Raw genomic sequence first — 16,784 nt, 5'->3', positions numbered from 1 at the left:
CACTGAAAGGTCCACACTAAATGTATTTATGTATATTCAAAATTACATAGAAATTGCAAAAGAATCAATTCCTGCTGCCTCTCATTGTTTCTCAGTGGATTATAGGTGACACACACACCACACACCAAGGCAGACCACAGGAACAGGAGAAAGCCAATCACGGCGGAGAGGAAAACCTGGCAGCAGGCTAACAGCCAATCACAGGGCTCCAACATGAAAGCCAATTTCGACACACAGTGACTGTCACACTTCAGTGTGTTTGAATGGTGTTTAAAAGAGCAAGACCGAGACAGAGCCAAAGGAACACTCATTTCCCCAAGCCAGCGGAATTATAAACCAGACTCAATTCAGTTGATTCGGCATGTGCATGCAGTGTGCTTGAGTGTATTTGCACCCAGTAAACAGCTGAGAGCGTGTGGGCTGCTGCAATACTGTTTGAGTCTTGGCTTTGTTTATACACGTCAGGACCATAAAGCAGACCCAGCTCTTTTATAAAGACCACCATGTCTAAGGAAAGGGGCAGGGGAGTATCACCTTGCAGTATCCCTGGAGGAGTTTACAGTATGTGCTGCGCTCAGAAGCGCAGCAGTGGAATCCTGCCCTCAAAGGGGCACTGGAATCAAGAAGAGCTGGAACAATTAATTTTAGTTCCAACCTGCATGTAACCTCCCCTTTACCTAACACTAAAGCATCTGATCCAGCCATCAAGAACTTTTGAAGAACTTAATTAACTGAATCAGGCAACTGAAACTAGAGTCCACAGGAAGCCAGATCTCCAGGACAAGGAATGGTGACCACTGCTCTATAATGTTCATATGATGCATACAGTCATTCTGACAGATTGCAGTACACTAAAGGAAGAGCAGGGGGCGATATGGCTTCTACTTTTTCATTGCACCATAAAAGAAGAAATGGTGTCACTACCCATTCTGTGTCCTCTGCCAGATTTGAACCGTCTGTCACATTACTACAGCACTGTGCAAAGACATCCAAGTTCCAGCCAAAATGCCCATTAAGTATAAGTTATTAATTTGTCAGTGTCAGAAAACCATTGAACAGAAAATAACACAAAAGCCTTAACAACTAAATATAATACACAATTTTCCAATATTTAATGTGTCCACCCTTTGTCTTTATTTCAGCTTCCATTCTTTTCAGTCTTGGAAGGTGGCTGCATTGTCTGCTTCTCACAATCCAAGTAATACCAAACACATTCACCGACGCTGAGGTCTGGACTCTGGAGTGGATAGTCCAGTTTTTTGAGAACACCAGCAGCTTCTTTCACTGATTTGTTAATTTTCTTCCATTTTGTCCAGGCTTTTATGCTTTGTGTATTATTTACCAGTAATGACATTACAGTAGCATGAACAAGGCTGGGCAAAATATACACATGCTCTCATGCTAAACCAAGAGCATTAAGAAGGTTTGTGTGCATATCCCTTTCGTCATCCTGTGTTCTAAAATTCATAGATAGGTTGAAAGAAATGCAATAGAAATACTAATGAGTACTAAACTTAACATGATAACATGGCTTCCCAGCGTGTGAACTGTGATGTAGTTTAGGCATGCGTGATGTGTGAATGTGCAGTACACAGGCCAGGTAGCCTCTGAGTGATGGTGTTGCCATGGCGGGTAAAGTGTGAGGCAACTGCAGAAGCCATATTGGTTGTATTTTTTGATTAATCGAATAGAAAAGAGACAGGTTATTCAAGAGTATGTTAAACTTCCTTCTGGAACGCCATCACACTCCAGAAGTTCTTTTTTTAACACTAATTACTCACACATTCATGTGTTGAAGGTTACCACTAATCTCCCCTGGGTAATGGGGCTCCAAGACCCCACTGGATTAATCAATAATAAAAATAATTATTAGCTGCAGCCCCTAGAATCATGCAACGTCCTTTAATGGCCAACACAAGTCAGCAACCCAGCTCAAGCCGGTTTCAAGTTAAACCACAATCTGTGGCCACAATCTGACTGCAAGGAGTTTTACACAGTGGCAGGAAGAGCACAGAAATACCAAGTAACCTGAAGGCCTAAGAAAACCTACAGAAAGCCACAGGGGCCACATGAACTTCTCTGTGCACAGAGGTGGGCTCTGTGGCACAGCACTGCCTCAGTGTCTGTCTATTAGTGGTTTGAAAAGCCCCACATGCAGACCTTCTGACTGAGGTCCTGGGCTAAACCCCTCGCCAACTTACCCTCATAGACATTCATTCTTGACCCCGAGCTCTCCTTTCATACTCTCATGAATAAAACATGAACATAGTTTCATTGATGCAGAGACATCAGCGTGTAATCTTTTATATCTATTTTTCCTTTACAAAAGTACAAAGTATGTCAAATGATTACAAAATATAAAGTTAGTGCTTTATTAGATTAACTATGCATCAATACGTCTTATATTTATTTTTTATTTTATTTATATTTACTTATGCTATTATTTTAACCATCATGCTAGTTTTATGTAATCTCTGCAAGTAATATAGCAACACCTTTATTTCGTTGTTATATGTTGGATGGGGAAAAAGAGATTAAATTATTCAATTGCCCAAAAAAAATATTCTATGTTATAATAGTATCTAGGCAGATAAGTAGCCAAGCAAAACTCTCCCACTGGTTAGGCCTTTAGCAGCTGGACTGAAAGCCTAACATGTCAGATTAACTATCAATTACCAATATTAAAATCAAATGTAAAATATTTCATAAATGTCTGCTATAAGCTTTGAATAAAACATATGGAATGTATTTTACAAGCTGCAAATGTCAGCGTTTAATCAACACCAGGCAAAAAATCTTCATGTGAATGGACATTAGCTTGGCGTAAATAAACTACCTGAATTGCACAGGGGTGCTAGCAGATCTTAGCATTATTTTCCCTCATTTTTGACAGAGCTTTGACATTTATTGTCCACTCTGAAGGCCTAGTAATAAAAGTCATGGTTCTCCATTGCTATTTACTAGTTCATCTGCAAATGGCCTATATTCACTCTCCATCTCTTTGCCTTTAGCAGAAAACAACCGAGAGGAAGCTTTGCCCTGAATATGCCACCGTGAGCCATATTTCAATATAAGCGCGTGTGAGTGTTTGTTTTCCTCCGCCGCCTCAGGAGATCAGCGTGTTGAGTAGTGACAGACAGCAATGCGAGGCCACACTACATCTCTCAGCACAAATCCCTGAGGTTGGCGTCATCTACTCACACACACTAATGCCGACATGACGCGCACACAGCAAAAAGTGAGCATACATGAAGGGTCAGCTTGGGAAATCCTTCAGTGTTATCCTCAGTTTTGAAAAAAGGGTGAACAGGATAATCACTGCAGTGCCAAACATAACAGTAATTCTAGTGGGCAGATTACAAGTAATATACATAAAGCAATGACACTAGTTGCCAGGTTACTGGCTATAAAGCTGAAATAAATATCTGTGTGGGTTGCAGCACCGCTGCTATGGGCTTTCAGCTAGTTTTTGTAAACGGTGAATGTGTCTCACAATGGAACTGTAATTACAGGATACAAGAATTACAGTTAAGGCAGTTGCCAGACTTGCAATAATACCAAATAAACTGTACAATATGCAATCCAGAGAAAATTAAATGAAGAAAATGTTAGACATTAGCAGGAAATAACAGTCAGATCAGCATTAGCAAGACCCAGTACCCACAATGCAATGGAAGACAGATGGGAGTCCTCCACAGTTCAACTGTGTTAAACCAACACTTACAAATCCTAGCTAAAACACACAAACAAACATACGCCTCACGAGGCATACTCACATCAATCATATCCGAGACATCGTGGATGTAGTATTTTGCCACCACAGCGTTGGTGGCTGCCAGGTTCAATAAATAGTCGTTGCGAGCTTTTGTGCACTTCAGCTTGTTTTCAGAATACTTGGCTTGTCTCTAGAGGAAGAAAAGCGAGCAAGAGTAAAGAACATTACTTATAAAACGCATACCAGAACTTGAAAGGGTAAACTGAAAGTCTGTATAAGAATTTCCTTCTCTTAAAACTTAGTGTGACAGATTTGTACAGTCATATGCAAAAGTCTGAACATGCTTATAATACATGCTTACCAGCATATGGACCATTCTATTGAATTAATTCAAACTGTGGTCTCACAATACCAGTCCAAGACATTAACTGAGATAGTAATAAGCTAAATACATCGATGCTGTCGGAACAAAACCTTGTATCTCCATTTTTGTCATTTTTCAGTTTTTGAAATAAATTAAAAATGCCTGTTTCCCTTTACCTAGTTTCTATTCTATTTTTCTATTGTGAAATGTCTGTCCCAAACCCTAACCTCCTTTTTTGTATTTTTTTCAATGTTTTTTTTTTTCAAAGACCTTTTGGATTTTGAAAGATTTAGATCTGTCATAAATTTTTAAATAAATAAAAAGAACTTTATTCAAAAAACGCTGTCCCACGTTTTCATGTCACTATGGAAACCCCTGTAAGGGCCAGATTCATAAAACTCGGAGGTAACAGTGCTACACAACACAAAATGTGCTGCACAGTAAAAAAGAAACTATCATAAAGTCATTGCAACAGTAATTAGCACCCCGGTGTCTTTACATGCTGCAGTATATTCACTGGTGTTCTAGAGGAGAGGCAATCAAAATCCACATGTAAATGAAGTCATACATATTAAAGTCCTGCCAACTGACCCTATGGTTGGCTGAATAAATAGACATGATGACAGAAACAAAAACAAAAACAAAGGAAACCAAAATTCTTAGAAACAGTTACAAATTGCATGGACTTTACAAAACATGGACTTTAGTCTAAAGTCTATTTTAAAAGTGTTTTGAACTTTGAATCCATTCAGTAGATTGAACCATACAGTAAAAACCCACTGTACATATTCACTTTGTTGTACAGTCGCACATTTGGTAGAGCTGATATGAAAGTGGTCTATGCAGGGCTGCACACACAGACTGGGCCTCATCTGTTAGGGAGCTCCAGCTGGGTTGTGTTGAATTTTTTATCAAACAGAATCAGCACTCAAAAGCTGACAGCTGCTTTAATGGCATTAATAATACAGACCACCTGACTACGACATAATTGTATTGACAAAACAAAATACTTAAATGATGTACAATTTCCTGCAAAGTTAATCCTAATGAATTTTGATCAGATGAACACGACTTTCCACATGTAATTTTTGTAAAATATTAAAATATGTATATAGTTTTAGATGCCATTCCTCATCACATGGCATTCAAAAAACATCCAACTGATAACAGTTAGCACATGGGCAAGATTTTCTCAACCTCGTCTGCTAATTATTATGGAAATTATAAATGAGTGAGTCAAGGATTAGCATGGCTCAGTCTGGCTCTTTGAGTGTGCAAGCTTGCAGAATCGGGTCAGGCAAGCACACAGAGAGCAGAGAGAGCATCCATGGCTACGTTGGTTATAAATAGCGTGTGCCTGAGCAGCTTTCCTGCCAGCATCTCCACGCATTGCAGTGTGAGGGGGGTAGGGGGGCTGTATATTGGCCTTCTGGCAGCCTTTGCTTACTGCATGCTGCACCCACTTGGCTGACAGGAAAGCAGAATTTCATTTACATGAAAAATCAGTCTGGTGAAAGACTCCTATACAGTAACATCTTAAGCGCATTATGCTTCAGACGCTTAGAAAGACTTCCTGTGAATTAGCATGAATTAAAGCCATGGTCTTGGCGACGTTATACAGTCCAGGTCACTGACCCGAAATGGTACATTTTGGTGTGTGTGAGTGGTCAGGCATGAAGGCTCCAGGAAGTCTAGATGTTCACTGCCATCCACATAGACCATCCTTACTCTCAGTGTTACGAGTCCTTTTATCAGGTCTAATCGAGCCGTCCTGCCCGAGGGCCTGGCAAGCAGACAGCAGTTACCAGAGGTGGTGGATGCAGGTCAGACGCACTTCTTAGAAGGAATGACTTTAATGTTACATACTTCAGCAGTAAACTTTATGGACAGATGGATTAACAGGCTGACAAACGTTCTTCCTGGGGAGTTACAGTAAAACACTATGGAACAACATGGAAATGTGACCTGGTGCTTTCCTAATACACTGTCTACACTGGGAAATGAGGAGCACTTAAGAAAATGGATAGTTCTATTTCTAAAGTCTGATTGGCTAAGCCATAGTCCAAAGCCTTTGTAAAGTAATACTCAACACATGCACATGACCACACACACACATTAAAATTTGTATTTATGCACCAAGTAACTGAAAGACATAGCATCCTGTTAAAGGAATTTCCACTGATTTTTCTGCATAATTTAACAGCTACGACGTAAACAAATTCATTGAGTGGTTTGGTGTGAAATAGTTCATTGTAGAGAAATTTACTGATTTCTTTATAATGGTGGTGATAAGAACCAGGCAAATACAGGAATGTTTTTTACTATTCAAAATGGACTTACATGTGTCTTCTGTGTTTTTATATGTAGATAATGGTAAAACAGTGGTAAAACTAAAAAAAAACGAAATAAAATTTTGGACTATTATGCCTTGCAACACCCTGCATGTACCTCTCTGCCATGGATGTTTTAGATCAAAACTATCATAAAACAATGTCTCATCCATCAGGCAGTGTACTCGCAACCATTTAGTGTAATAACTTTTTTAGAAAAGCAATAATAAGCCAGTAGAGGCTGTGCGTTACAGTGATTTTTACCACGGCTAAACCTCTTTAATTATGAGGGTGCTCTGCTTTGAATAAACTTGAATCTAATACAGAACACTATTAGAAACAGAATATGTGATTCAGAATAAATTATTTTCTACAGTAATCCTTCATCAGTCTGTGACAGCGGTCACGTTCTCTCACATACAACAGTGCATTATAGGTATTATGTCTCTGCTGGAGTTCATTGCTTGAATACCTACTATTGTGGGTCACTGTGGGACTGTAAGAGTGCAGTGGATATCCTCCACTATGTTCTCAAATATCTCTACAAAATGACTTTTAAAATAGTACACTACATAGTGTACAGGGCATAATGACAAACATAGCCTGAAGCATGTTTCAAACAACATGGGCTCATCCACGAGGACACATATAATCACCTTCTCCTTCATCTTCTCGATCTTCCTGACAGAGCTGCGGCGCTGCGCCCGCTCTTCATGCCGCAGCAGGTTGACATTTAGGTCCCCAGACTTGCTGAACTGCTTCTCCTCCTGCTTCTCAGCATCCTTCAGTTTGCTCTCAGCGCTGATGCTCTCCGTGTGGTACATGTGATATGTCTTCATCACCTACAGAGGGCAGAAGGGAGGCAACAAGGGGAGGCCAATAAATAAAAATTCACTGAAAAAATCAACAATGAAAAACATGCAAAACCTTTCAAAGATTTCAAAGAGCCTTTCAAAGAAATAAGCTAAACTAGTACACCTTCAAAAACACTGTGGTCAAAAATGCATGGACCCTTTCAAGTTTAATCAAGCAATCATGACAACCATAACACCTAAGGGCTAACACTAAGAGAAGCAATGAGGCTGACTCTGTATTCTCAATGTAGTCTCAGAATCTGTTCTATGGTTAGCAAATGTGAAATGCGGTTGTACAAGAGGACAATTTGGTGGAACAGCTGTCACCCCCAGGACAAAGAGAGCATTCTAAAGGGTGACGATGATAAATGAACAATGGAGTCAATTTGTTCAGAGGTTTGCCAATATATGTGCGCACATGTACACACACACTCTCCCTCTCTGTTCACTGCTGTTGTTGAATCTAATACAGAGGGCCCTCTCTGAGGGTGAGAACTGTACGGTGATGCTTTGTTCAGCACAGAACTCATCCAAGCTCCTCTTAACCCTTACAAGTCACAGTTAATGCTAGAGATAGCAAAAGCATGGTGAAATACTATCAATACTACTCATAGCTTATTTAAACAAGCAGAGAAATTCTGCCGGAAGTGCAGACCCTAAGTCTCAAACAATACTACATTTGGTCAAAAGTATGTGGACACTTGACCATCACACCTGCATGAGCCTGTTGAACAGCCCATTACAAAATCATGGGCAATATTTTGTTGTTGGCCCACTTTGCAGCTATAACAGCCTCCATTTTTGGGGGAGGCTTTCCACAAGATTTTGGAGTGTGTCTGTGGGAACTTGTGCCCGTTCAGTCAAAACAGCATTTGTGAGGGCCGGCACTGATGCTGGACAAGCAGGCCTGACTCGCAATCAACGTTCTGATTCATCCCAAAGGTGTTCAGTGGGATTAAGGTCAGGGCTCTGTGCAGGCCACTTAAGTTCAAACTCGTTAAAGCATGTCTTCATGGACCTCATTTTGTGCACAGGGGTCATGTTTCCCCAAACTGTGGCCACAGAGTTGAAAGCATATAATTGTCTAAATGTCTCTGCATGCTGCAGCATTAAAGGAGACCTATTTTACTCTTCTTTCTCAGTTTAGTATGCGTCCTTGTGCTCTTTTTCACTCTTCAATTCAGCTTTTGTGAAGTCTGTTTTAACCTAGAATTTTCTCATTTGTGAAAAAAGGGACGTTTCCAGGGCATACATGGTTATAAAAGGGTGGCTGGGGTGGCCAGTGCTGTCCGCACCCTGAAACGTGATCGGCTACCCCAGACGCCACATCATTGGCTTCCAACTCGCTGTGGGGCAGGTGTTTGCGCCTTTAAGAGGAAAATTGTGTCGCTATCAGTGATTTGGGGAACAACTGTCCAACCTCTCTCCAAATCCCTACCTCCACTACTCTATCGAGCTTAAAGATATGAGGTGAAAAAAAGAGATGAGGCTAGTAACACTAGCAGAGGTAACAGACCATAACCATTTGCGTGTTTATCTAAAAGACTGACTGCCTTTTGTAAATTTCAAGCACTTGTTAGCAATGAGTGTGACTAAAACTCCTGAACTCAACAATTAGAGGGGTGTCCACATTCTTTTGGCCATGTAGTGCATGTTATTAAGATCTGAAGGGGGTATCCTTTACATTTCTGTCATGTTTCTGTCATTTCTTGACACAAAACGATTGGCGATATCTCTGTCACACAGAGTGTAAATCAACTGCAAATAAATATGTAATTATGTAACTATATTTGAATAGTATAGCAAAACTAAAGTAATGACTCTCGACTTCTAGGCATTCGTAGTACTTGAGTCACACTAACAAGCCCAGGCCTCCCTTTACTTCCCCCTAAACTACTTCTTTAAAAGGAAAAGTGAAGTAAACCTGCAATTCTGCAAAAACTTCACTTACTGTAAAATTTAAACAGAAATGATCTTCTATGTAGAAATCAAACACAAAACAATAAATAAAATAACATTCCCAGCTCTGTAATCAGATCACTCATTCAGGCTGAAAATGGTTTATCCTCTCCCTGCAGGGAAGATGAAGCTCCGCAGTCAGACACTATTTGCCTTGAAATGAAGCATATCTTTTGAGTAACATCATCCTTGAAGAGCCGCACAGGGCTCAGGTGAAGATGATAATGAACAGCATTCCATCAGAACTCCACAGGCAGGCCATTTATTGACTATGTATAAGAGTTTAGAGCATACAGAACAAGGAAATAAGGTCCTACATGTTCTCGTGTTCTCTCAAAGTCAGGGCTTTCACACAAAAGCAGCAATGCTGAGTCAAGGAGCAGTAGGCCCACTAATAATGGAGAGAACATTGTAAAGATGATGAGATTCTAGACTGGGGTGGAAAATTTTTGGTCCTAGAAGCCCAAAACATTGCTCACTGTGGAATTTAATTTGTTCTAACTCACCTTTCCAGCTCATCAAAGGCTTTGCATTTATCTCACAGGTTGAAACGCGTTTTAGTCCATCCCAACCCTCTGCAAGATATTCTGTGATGGTACTCATACAGCCAGAAGTAGCCAATTCAAATGATGATTTCACTGCCTTAGTAAATCACTAAGCCTTTGCTAGACAGACTGCTCAGGCAGGCTAACATATACACACGCAAACACACACTCTTTTACTACCTCTCTGGTTAGTGCTTTAGACTCGGTGCTCACTATCGGGTGCTGGAATGCTATAGACAATGCAGCATAATGCAGTTTGTCACAGTGTATCCACAGTATCTGTGCCACTCTAGCCTCTTTGTACTTGGTTCTCTAAGCAGTAAGCAGTTCTACACAGAGTTGGGTGTGGTTAGGATGACGAATTAAAAGGCACAGTTAAAAATCTCACCAACACTGGTCCAGATGTGTACCTTAAATATGTTTTTCCCAGGTGAAAAGTAAGTATTTGTACCTTTTCATAACCTAACGTTTTAAAACAGAAAAATAAAATAAAAAGCCTGGAGACGATACAGGGGTGTGTGGAGTCCCTAGTGACAAGAGGGGTACCGCCCCAGTGACAGTTTCGTACCCTTATTTCTGAGAGTGTAGTGGTACAAGGTTAATGTAGCTAAGAAGACATGGAAGTCCATACCCACCACAGCGGCCCTGTTGCTGACACTGTATGACCGTGGTCACCAATCCTCTTCCTGGAGATCTACTTTCCTGTGGAGTTTAGTTCCAACCTGCATCTAACATGCTGCCCCCGTCCCTTACCTAACATTAATGTATCTGAAACAGCCACTCAAGGACTTCTAAACAAATCAATTATCTAGAGCAGATGTGGCAGATTGTGGTTTGAACTGCAGTCCACAGGAAGGTAGATCTTCTGGACCAGGGTTGGTGACCACTGCTGTATCACATACTATTATCTGCAAAAATGGACAAAGAACAGACAAAATTACGGCTTTAAATAGCTTCGTCTAATTTTACATATAACGTACAATGTCAGAAACCACATAAGTACGCCTATTTGAGATTACTTAAAAACCTAATATGGCCTCAGGCAAGTGTGTCCTGACCTAGGCAGCAGTTTGCACAACATTAACTAGAGGAAGTTGTATAACCAAAGGAGTTTACACATTCATAAGTGTAATAGCTAATATGTCTCAATATGACACAATGTGCACTTATAACACTAGTGTGCTTATTTAAACAAATTCTACAAATCCCAGTCATTAAAACACTGTGCTGCATCCGGGCCCTCATCCTCTGTAACCCCTGCTGGAAAAAGCTGTTTCCTGAAGCTCATTAGGAAGAGGATGAGCAGGGTGTTAGCCGGGGGACCGCTCACTAGCCCTTTACCTCAGTCTAGTAAAAGCACATAGATGTGAGCAGCCTATTAAAACACTTCTCCCTTGATACAGGCAACTGCCGTGCAAAGCTGTGCTTGTGTTACAAGCAGGATCCAGGTTAGTCTAAAGCTGGAAGGCGACTCAACATTATTTAAGTGGGAATAAGAACGTTCATTTTTAACATGGTCTAACGTGGTGCTCACTATCAAGCATTATGGATCACGCTGCAAGATTTTGCAACATCCATAAGATCCTCTATGACAGCTGTCTAGAACTGATGCCTCTAAATTTCACTTTATGGTGCAGTTTAATGGCCAGTGCTGCACAATTTTTATGAAAGCTAACAGCTGGCTCTTTTATGGTGTGCTGCTTTCTGGAGCACGGATCTGCAGCCTTCTGCAGAACGACACCACCATTTACTAACAAAGAGTAAAAGCCAAACTCTCATAATCACATTCATCTTTTGATCTGCAGACAGTCACAAATCAGGAATAAATATAATATGACAGGAAAACATAAAGCCGTGCCCTAGTTGGAGGGGTTCACAGAAGCCTTACTACAGACACTACAGCGTGGGAGAGAAACTAGGTTACCATTCCACTCCTCCCAAAGCTGTCAACCATCAACCCATTCCTCTACAGATGGAAAAAAGAAAGAAAAAAAATAGGGAAAAACATGTTTACAAGCTAGCTGAATAGGCATGAGCTGAAAGACCTCCAGCAACAGAATCTCATTTACAGGCATGCTGAGGTGGTTCAGGGCCTGTAGTTTGACGATAGCTCCAAGCTGTTAGACTTTAAAAGAGGACAGCCATGGCACCTTCAAAAGAGACCAGTCTTAACATGGGTCAACACTGGCAGACAAGATTACAATAACACAGATTTACTTTTTTGATATATACTAAATGTACAAAAGTATTGGGACACTTACACATTACACCTACAGGAGCTTTAATGACATCTTACTCTAAATCAATAGGCACTATTATGGAGTTGGTTCCACTCTTCTGGGATGTTTTCTACAAGCTTTTGGAGTGTCTGTGGGAATTTTTGTCCCATTCATCCAGAAGAGCATTTGTATGGTCAGATGATGTTGGGCGAGAGGGCCTGGCTCGCAATCACGTTCTAGTTCATCCCAAAGGTGTTTGATGGGGTTGAGGTCAGGGCTCTGTGTGGGCCAGTATTCTTCTACATCAAACTCAGCCAACTATTGCTTTATAGACCTTGCTTTGTGCACTGGGGCACAGCCATGCTGGACCTTTCCTTTCACTGGAACTAAGGGATCATCCTGGATTCCCTTTCACTGGAACTAAGGAATCTAGGCCTACCCCTGAAAAACATCCCCATAGCATTATCCCTCCTCCACCAAACTTTACAGTTGGCAAAATGCAGTCAGGCAACGTTCTTCTGGCATTCAGCAAACCCAGACTGGTCCATCAGATGCAGATAGAGAATTGAGAATGATTCATCACTCCACAGAATACGTTTCCACTGCTCCAGAGTTCAGTGGTGGCATGTTTTACACCCCTATCCCCCCACACCTGGCATTGTGCATTTTGATCTTAGGCTTGTGTGTAGCTGCTCGGCCATGGAAACCCATTTCGTGAAGCTCCTAATGCACTGATGTTGCATCCAGAGTCATTTGCAACTCTTTAGTGAGTGACTCAACAGAGTCGCGGCTCTGCTCTGTGAGTTTGTGTGGTCTAGCGCTTCGTTACTGCCAGTGTTTGTCTGTAGAGATTTCAAGGCTGTGCGCTTAATTTTATCGACCTGTTAGCAACAGGTGTGGAACACCTGAACTCAGTAATTAGGAGGGGTGTCCCAATACATTTGTCCATATAGTATATCTTCTAAATCATGTTTAATGCTACGTATGAGTGTAAGCCCTTGCCTTAAAAAAACAGAGTTGATGTAAAAGTTTTATCAGTTTTTCATACTGGTGCTGTTGGAACAAAGCCTTGTCTCTCCATTTTTGTTGGTTTTCACTTTTTTACAGAATTTGAAAATGCTGGTTGAACTCTATACTGTCAGAAAAAAGGGCACTGTACAAGTGCATGTCTTCAATTCCATTGGTCCTAAGGTCCAGTACATTGGTCTCAAAAAGTCCAATCGTTTATCTTAAATAAGGGCAACACTATCACAAACATGTAATTTTAAGGTTATTTTAAGTGTGGCTTCTTGAGTACATCCTTGTCCTACAATAAGGCAACTGGTCATGGCATCAATGGGATTCACAATCTCTGTATGATAGGTCAAGATTTTTAGGAGATAAAATAAAAGGAAGATAATAAATAAAACAGGATAAACATTTATCTAATGAATTAAAACCATAATGCTTATATCTGCATAGTCAAAAGCTACATTATGTAAGTTTTGGGGATTTAGAGGCTTCTTTAAAATGGAACTGAGAACTCTGGAACTGTGTAACTGCATGTAACGTATGGAAGAACATTCTGTAACATCAGTTGTCGTGTGGATGAATCTGATGATTGTGAGCGTGTTGAAAGAGTATTCAAAGAGAACTCAGTCAAAACTTGGTGAAGGACATGTCTTCTGAGGATGTGAGTTATCTGCTATTGTCATCACATCTTCATCAGTATAATGTTGCATGTGAGACCAATAATCGATCTGGATCTTCTTCTTGAGCCTGTAAGTATGACATTAATATATAAGTATGATGTGGTGCAAAAAAATCCTGCAAAATCTTACATAATGTTGCTTACACAGGCACGTCTTGAACATTTTTCCTGATTGACCCATTATGAAGTGTTTTTAGTTTAAAAACAAATGCATTGGTGTTTCTTTGAAGTCTGTATGTTATTATTTATGAAAAAATGCATAATGTTAAGAACAAGAACACCTAAGCCTTCTTCTGGAAGCTTCATGACTGAATGCAGAGTCAAAATAAAGAAAATGAGAGTCATTACTGTGAAACCATTATTACTGAAACACTAATATTTCTGATGAATGATTAGCTATTGGTTCAGTATGCATATGTAAGAAGACTTTGATCACTTTGCAAAAGCCAAATAGGCAAATTCTTTATAGCTGAAGGTGCTGCATGCAGTACTGAGAAAACCACTGCTGCTCATTTCTCTCTTCTTCTTCTTCGTAGCAGCATCAAGCAAAGGAAGTAATTGGCTGTACTGCAGGAGAGGGACTGCAGTCTCTCTGCACTCTTATGTCTCATTCCTTATTCCCAACACATAATTCAACCAACAGACAGCCTGCTGATCAATACCCAAGCCTGCAGGAAAGGGCTTTTTTATAATTAATCAATAATTTATTTATTTTTGTTGTTTTTAATTATTGAGTTTTGATTACAAATCAAAAACACCTGAAAAACAGTGTGTGGTCAGCTAAATAATTGATTAATTACTTCTGAGCAGTATATCAACTTTTGTTGCTTTTGAAGAATATATATAGGGATACACTCATATGGTTTTATAGCCATAGTTCACACATTAATCCAGTCAAAGACGGAAGAAGAAGTCCATTGATTTTTCACAATTTCTACGTAAACCAGCTGTTGAGATGTGGAGAGTTAATTGCAGAGAAAATGACTGACTCACATTTCTTTACAGTGGTGGTGATGTGAACCTGGGGTCACAATGTCATCAAAATAAATACAGCCAATTGATTTAATATCCAAAGTGAGCAATGAATCTACACACATCTTCTGAGTTTTTATGTGTTTTTGTAGCGTTGAATAATGTAAAGAATACACTCTCTTTAGGTACACTCTTGAAAACGATGGTTCTTCAAGGGTTCTTTAGTAAACAAAATAGTTCTGTATAGAACCATGAGCACTTTGCACGATTAAAGAGTTCTTTGCATCATGAAATGGTTCTTCAGATTGATGGAGACTTGATGTTGCTGTGGAATAATGGAATATTTATTATTTGTACTATTCTACAATACATATTCCATTATTCCAATAAGAATAATTATGTATCTTACACCCCTAATGTATACAGCACCGTGCAAATGTCTGACTACTCATTTCTTTCATTTCCAGTCAAAACAGCCAATGAGTACAAGTTATTAATTTTTCAGGAGATATTTCTGAAAAGCTCCACTCTTGCTTCATATCTGGAAAAAATCCACAGGTGTTTCTGTCTATCCTTCGATTGAGAGCAGATAAATCAACACCAAGAGTCTGAAAAGGAGCGCAGCTGTCAAGAAGCCATTACTGAGAAAAGGAAATAGACAAAAAAGTTACGTAATTAATTAGTTAATAAAACAAAGAAGCTGCTTATGTTCTCAGAACAACGGACTAACCACGCCCAAATCCAGACATCAGTATCACTGAATGTGTTTGGGATTACTTGGATTGTGAGAAGCAGAAAATGCAACCAACTTTTAAGACTGAAAACTGACACTTTGTCAGTTTGGAATAAAATCCTTGCAGATTTCTCTGAAAAACAGCAACCAAGTCTTCTTAGAAGAATTTAAGCTATAATAAAAGCAAAGTGTGGACCCACTAATTCTGAAAACTTAATATATTTAATGTTCTAAAGCTTCTGTGTAATTTTCTGTTAAATATGTTTTCTGCTTTTTCCCTAACACTAAGAAATTAATTGTATTTAGTTGGTGTTTTGACTAGAAATAAAAGAAAGGTGGTCTCTGAATTTTGCACAGTACTATATAGCAATGTCTTTGTAATAGCAATGTAATTGCATTTTACTTACATAATCCTATTTAGCTCGCATTCTACACATTCACACTAAAATTCCAGATATGATCGCCCATCAAAACTGAAGCACATTCTCTTAGAGCCTACAGTCAACCCCCAAAATATCTTCTCCCTAGAATACAGACAGAGGTTTTAAAGGGATAAAACTCCTGTATCTCTTCCCTGATGCATTATTCTCTCTGACAGTGACCTTGAAATGCACATCACCGCTCAGGCTCCACAGCTCACTGTGTGACACACACCGTTTAAGAAAAGAAACAATAGTGGCTTCATTCATAAACATTTCTGAGCTGGTAGAAAGCCTGTGCATGACTCAAGGACACAGAGAGGGAATTTGTTGTGCACTTCCTGTCTGTCTAAGCTCAGCAGAACATATTCACGCTTTTACACTGTTTACTACAGCAGGGAGCTGAAGTCTGGGTCTGGGAAAGTGCCATCCTAACTGCACACTGTTCGCTCAGAGCATTTGAAAGAGATTACCCCCAGTGATGGGATATGATTTGTATTACTATAGCATGCTGTAATCAACTTTTAAATTAAACTTCCCCCACTAAGTTTCCCAAGGGGTGTCCAAGGCCCCTAAATGACTTACCCAGTATGTGCTTACTTTGCTTTACCAACAAAACTGTCAAAATGACTGACGGGCTGAAATATCACAGTATGACAGCTGCTTCACAGGGCTGACGATACTAGTTTAAAAGTCACATTGCAAAATTTGAGGTTTTTGCAATTAAAACAAAAAGGAGCATCATTACAAAGGCTGCCAAATTCAGAATATTTGTCAAATTCAATAAAAATGCATGTTCCAATGTAAAAGATAATGATTTAAATGTAATAAATAAAATAACAATAATATATTTTGGCTGTTGGTGTCAAAGTTAAGGCGATAGTAACACATTAAAGTGATATGTTTTTAATGTCATTAATTTTTTAATGCAGTTAACAGCACCTTTTTTCAATTCTCACAACCCCCAGGTTGAGGATCTCTGGT

General features: G+C 39.7%; 1 protein-coding gene across 3 annotated transcripts in view; it reads right to left on the bottom strand.

Annotated features, from left to right (window-relative positions):
* srgap3 (SLIT-ROBO Rho GTPase activating protein 3) overlaps positions 1–16,784 on the bottom strand; it is a 130,384-nt gene that overhangs the window by 42,344 nt on the left and 71,256 nt on the right. For all 3 annotated transcript variants that reach the window (XM_036570963.1, XM_036570964.1, XM_036570965.1), the window contains exons 5-6: positions 7,066–7,251; positions 3,777–3,905 (exon numbers count right to left, since the gene is read on the bottom strand). In XM_036570963.1, the coding sequence (XP_036426856.1) occupies positions 3,777–3,905; positions 7,066–7,251 (315 nt within the window). The remainder of the gene's footprint in view (positions 1–3,776; positions 3,906–7,065; positions 7,252–16,784) is intronic.

The sequence above is a fragment of the Colossoma macropomum genome, unplaced genomic scaffold (genome assembly GCF_904425465.1).
Source record: "Colossoma macropomum unplaced genomic scaffold, Colossoma_macropomum, whole genome shotgun sequence".
Lineage (NCBI taxonomy): Eukaryota > Metazoa > Chordata > Actinopteri > Characiformes > Serrasalmidae > Colossoma > Colossoma macropomum.
This window is presented reverse-complemented; position numbering and strand designations above follow the sequence as displayed.